The sequence below is a fragment of the Austrofundulus limnaeus genome, unplaced genomic scaffold, assembly GCF_001266775.1.
Source record: "Austrofundulus limnaeus strain Quisiro unplaced genomic scaffold, Austrofundulus_limnaeus-1.0 Scaffold20, whole genome shotgun sequence".
Lineage (NCBI taxonomy): Eukaryota > Metazoa > Chordata > Actinopteri > Cyprinodontiformes > Rivulidae > Austrofundulus > Austrofundulus limnaeus.
In genome coordinates this window covers 3455551-3460666 of record NW_013952422.1, presented here as the reverse complement: position 1 = coordinate 3460666, position 5116 = coordinate 3455551, and the positions used below count along the sequence as shown (strand labels likewise).

The following is a 5116-nucleotide window of genomic DNA, read 5'->3' as shown; positions in this document are numbered from 1 at the left end:
GGATATATCGTATCGTGACCCCTCTGTCATGATATGTATCGTATCGCCAAATTCTTGCCAATACACAGCCTTATTGCCTGACATAGATGGTCTTGTGTTGACAAATGATGTGTTGCACACACACTAAGTTCCCTGCAGCCTGAACCATCAGGTAAAGCTGTGTTGCAGACTCATCGCAAGTTCAAGCTGTTTTCATGAGTTCTCAGTTGCAGCGGGAGCCTCTCGGGCCTATACCCTCTGTTACCTTGCCCTTGGCGTGCAGCTGATGGTGGGGATGGACGCTCCGGGCACTGATCATAGCCAGCTGTCTTTGGATCCACTGCAGCTCCATCTGAGACTGTCTCAGCAGACCGTCCATGTTACTGCTGATGCTTTGACTCTTCATTATCATCTGTAAAATCAGACATTTTTACAGCACGACTCCACAATCTGAACTCATACAGTTCACCTCTGCAGCCTACAAAGATGTAAAAACATGTGTTTTAGTTATTCATGCAAGCTGGTGTTGCACATCGTTTTTAAAAACAGATTGTATTATTTTAATGATCTTCATATTGTGCAGCAATAATTGCATAGTAACTTCACAACCATAAGTTATAATTGTTCTGTATCAAAGTTCTACTGATGCAATATTATAAACCACCTCTTGGTGGCTAAAAGCTAAAAAATGGCAAAAAGCTACATAAAAGCTAAAAGCTGCACAAGAAGACAAATGACTGAGCAAATAAGTTGATGCCGTTTTCACAGAGAATTGTGTTTTGGGGGAAAAAATGGAGAAGATTGCAATAGTTTACCAAGGGTAAAATACTTGAAAATCTAAGTTAAACAATTTTAAAAGCATTTAAGTTGCAAAAACTAAAAGTTGCAGCACCCATCTCCTGCATACACTGAGTAATGACTAAAACAGCACAAACAAGAATAACTAAAAAAACAAGAAAACAATTATGCTGAATCAGCATTCAATTAATGCACTCATTGATAAGAAACACTGAAGAAAATCTAGATTTGTTCAGAAATTACTTATATGTGCAATGTTTCTAGATTAGATCATTTTAAACGCAGCCAAACAAAAACACTTACCTAGAAATAAAAAGTCCACAGCAAGAACTAATGAATCCAAACGAGCTGTTTGTATGTTTTTAATTCTTACATCATCTTTTCATCAAATGAATCATTCATCTTTCACAACTCGCTCGTTCCGGTAAATCAGTTCAGCTTCGTAATCAATCCCTAAATGTAAAATCACTCCCGGATCGAAGGGTAAATTGTTTTTGCAGTTAAACATTATTGCCCCCCCAGCAGCACTTTGTCAACATGTGTTTGTAAGTGCTGACCTGAGTGATTTATGTGTGCGACTGTGTTTGAAGAGAGAGCTGCACTCGCTTATGTAAGGGAGGGATTACTCGGCACAACGGCACTGTGACAGGGGAAGCATAAAAAAAGAGGAAAAATAAATAATTTTTTTTAAAAATCAGCAGCTTTCATCAGTGGGAGGCAAATCCCTGTCTGTACCTTTGTGCAAAAACCCACACAGGAAGTCCATGATTTATACGATTAGCACTTATAATCGGCACATTTCTCATTTTAGACCAATTATTTTTAGTAATAGAAAAACAGTAAAACAAAATCTTACCTGTTTAAAACTGAAGTTATCAAAATGATTTTATATTTTGTTGGCTGCTCACTTTCCTGGTCTTGAGCGAAGTCCATTACCCTGATTTAATAAGCAAAATCCATAAAACTGATGTTGGACTAAGGCGCCTCCATGATTTCAGATGTTCTACATTTTACAGAAGGTATTTCTGTCTGAGGACACATTTAGGTCCTACCTGCCTCTTAGGAGAAATATTATGATTCAGAATTTCCCTCATTGTGTTCTTGTCCTGAAGGCTGCCTGCTGGGTGACCATATGGTACACTTAAGAGAAATGTGAAGATGCGGAAAATAGCACGTTAGGGCCTCACCTGCACAAGAAAACAGCCTCAAAAAAACAAAACAAAAAAAAAATCAACTAAAACGTCACTGAGTCACCATCAGTTCAACTATTTTTAAATCCAATAACAGACTTGAGCTGAAAACATTTTCAGATTACATTTTAAGACGTCGAATATGAATAAAAACATTTAAAAAATAGATTTTTCAAATAAAAAGAGAGGTACGAAAAAAAACTTTCATGCAAATTTATTTTAAAAATGTTTTTACGATAGTTAGATGTGTTGATCCCACAAATCTCAAACCGCTGTAAAGGTTCATCTCAGATAAATATGTTTGGTGATAAAACAAGATCAGGAATGCATTCACTGCGTTATTTTATCCTTAAACTAAACAAAAGTGTTCTTTTAGCACATCTCCTCCTCCTTTCAGTAACTCTGTGGCTGTTTCAAACTCCAGAGGGACGTTCTTGATTTGACGCTTCAGGTCTCGGTCCATCAACTGCGGACAAAAGGAAAATGGGTTTTACTGTGATTTATAGACAAAAAGACACTTGATAATTATGACGCCAAGCGGGGGTCAAGTTGTTTTCATTGGTAAATAATTTTTTTAAGATTCTTGATCAACCGTAGCACAGAAACAGCTGCACCGATCAATGTGAAATTTGGTAAGACTGTAGTGGTGTCTGACCTAGGGGTGTAAGAAAATATCGATACACTGAAATATCGCRATATTTCATTTCCCGATACTGTACCGATATTCTAAAGCCCTGTATCGATTTTTAATTAAGGTTTAAAATGTCAACTTTCCTGCCAGCCGTTCATTTTCATGTTGTAGTTCAGCCTCTGACCACTAGTTGGCAGCAGTGAGCCAGCCATTTGGCTCCTCTACCTCTTGAGTGCCAGAGAGTAAGGGTAGCATTAGCATTGTAAGTAAACATTACCTTTTCTTTTTTTTTTCAGTAAGAGGTTTTTATTTAATAGAATTTTTGGAAAAAAATATTGCAATATATCGCCTTGCTTACAGTATCGCAATATATCAGGATATATTGTATCGTGACCCCTCTGTTATGATATGTATCGTATCGCCAAATTCTTGCCAATACACAGCCCTAGTCTGACCTACACTGAACCAGCCAACAGTTTTACCATAGACCCCATATTTGGGGAGGGGGCTGCACCTAAAATGGGGGTGTCTGAACATGAAAAAATGCTTATAAATCAAAAATTATTCAACATAGCTTCAGATTTTTGTAAWTTTTTTTTAGCACTGATGAAGGGCTATCCATCGAGTGTCCCCCCACCTCCAAAACAATAAATCCGTTCTGATGACGTCTGAGTTCTGATGCATTGGTGCTTTGCATATGTGTGAGGGTCATATATATGCTACTGCTATGCTGTTTCTAGTTAAACATTAATTTTAAAAAAGGTTCAAACTTTTGTCTCCATCTTCATTCAGCTTCAAATCAGGATATATTTACTGCACCTCTGAATAAAGACTCTATTTTGTTTTTTTATTAGTTTTTCTTTCATCTCATGCTGTAGTTCTCTTAAGTAATAATTAAAAAATAAAATAAAATAACATTATTCAATTAGTCTTGTGGCTAATTTAGCAAAACTCTATAGAAAATTCTACTTTTTATGGCATTTTGATGTTACCTCCCTCTTCAGTCAGAAGTTTTACCAGGTTATCCAATTATTCACTTTGACAATTCAGAGGGTTCCCACATGCTTTTTATTTCAAAATTCCAAACGTTGACTGTAAAACTCACTAAAAATGATAATAATAAAGAAATTGTTAAAAACCAGACAGTTTGACTGCATTTTGAATAAATTGCATAACTGTGTTCGTACACTTTTCCTGCTGCAAAGTTCAAGCATTTTCAAGGATTTCCAGCACCCGTATGAACCCTGTGATAATTAACTTTAATCTCAGAAACACTTTCAGCTTATAAAACAGGAAAAACATTTCAAACTTCAAAATAATGAGAAGAAAAAATAATTCCTTTGAGAGTCCAGTCACCTCATATGTAGTCATCTCCAGGACTTCGCTGATGTCATCTTCTTGCTCTGACAGAGGTGTGTTGATTAATGTCGCAGCTTTGGCCACATCTGGATGGAAATGTTTCTGCAGCGTCTGGAAGACGAGACGCAGGTTTCTCTTTTCTGCCCCTCAGACAAGAAGATTCAGCTGAYGCCGGTCGTTTCACACTCACCTTAATTTCCCACAGGCTGCTCTCTAAAGCCCGACACCGAGCGGGATCCTCCTCATCCGTGACGTACGGATCCTCGAGAGGCTCTGGAATATACAAGGAAACAACTGCGTTTAATTTAACCCAGCACACGCTGGGAACTGAACCGGCTGCAGATGTGGGGAAAAAGTCTCACCGTCTTCTGCGCTGGGTTTGTGGATGAGGACTCTGCAGGACGGGTGGCGACGGATCAGGTTGTAGATGAAGGGCAGGAGCATGAGAAGAGCTGTGGGTGGAGCTGTGAGGGCCAGGCGGGCCAGACGTTTGGCAAACGCAGCAACCAGGTAAAGTGGCAGGTGGCTGGAGGTGACCACAACGTATACAGTAAGCATCATGCTTTAACGGTCATAAACTGAAAAAAATAAAAACAAAAAAAGGAGGAAATCATCTTACCTGGAGCTGAGGAAGACGTTGGCTAGATGAAAAAAGCGCGCTCTGTATTTCACATGGAAAACAGACGGTTCGAAGAGATTATACAGCTTTTTGTAGAAATCAGGATAGTCTCTGTAAAAAAAAAGTTTAGGGATTATTCAGATATAAGTGAAGTAGATTTTATTTTCTTTGAACTTAACAGTTRCTGGTGCTACTAATTTACAGCCCTATGATTTCTGCGATACAGAAAACAGATGAAATTGTAGCATTTACCAAACAMACTGGAATCCAGTATAAAACACGGAATTCGCTCATTTAGGAGATTTAAGAGTTTCTGAGGYATGTTGRCCGCTGCCACTCCCTGTACCTGCCATTACCTSGTTACATGCATGTGGGGTGAGCTGTCCCTATCCACATAGAAAAATAAATGTTCAAAGTCAGCCGTAGAGAACGTGCTCGCTGAAACACCAACGACCTCCAAATTTAAAAAATGCAAAGCTCAGCGCAAAAGTTTAAAAGAAAGGAAAATGTGGTATTGGGGGGACAGAAAAAGCCAAACTT

General features: G+C 38.4%; 2 protein-coding genes across 7 annotated transcripts in view; both read right to left on the bottom strand.

The window, feature by feature from the left end:
• rimbp2a (RIMS binding protein 2a) overlaps positions 1 to 2093 on the bottom strand; it is an 84685-nt gene extending 82592 nt beyond the window's left edge. For 2 of the 6 annotated variants that reach the window (XM_014003915.1, XM_014003917.1), the window contains exons 1-2: positions 1634 to 2093; positions 245 to 391 (exon numbers count right to left, since the gene is read on the bottom strand). In XM_014003915.1, the coding sequence (XP_013859369.1) occupies positions 245 to 391 (147 nt within the window). In that variant the 5' untranslated portion in view covers positions 1634 to 2093. The remainder of the gene's footprint in view (positions 1 to 244; positions 392 to 1633) is intronic. The other 4 variants (XM_014003916.1, XM_014003918.1, XM_014003911.1 and 1 more) reach the window with 3 other exon arrangements.
• Positions 2094 to 2165: 72 nt separating this feature from the next.
• The window catches only part of noc4l (nucleolar complex associated 4 homolog), a 9510-nt gene continuing 6559 nt past the window's right edge, over positions 2166 to 5116 (bottom strand). The window contains exons 11-15 of the mRNA XM_014003920.1: positions 4577 to 4687; positions 4320 to 4483; positions 4148 to 4230; positions 3955 to 4068; positions 2166 to 2433 (exon numbers count right to left, since the gene is read on the bottom strand). Coding sequence (XP_013859374.1) covers positions 2317 to 2433; positions 3955 to 4068; positions 4148 to 4230; positions 4320 to 4483; positions 4577 to 4687 — 589 coding nt within the window. The 3' untranslated portion in view covers positions 2166 to 2316. The remainder of the gene's footprint in view (positions 2434 to 3954; positions 4069 to 4147; positions 4231 to 4319; positions 4484 to 4576; positions 4688 to 5116) is intronic.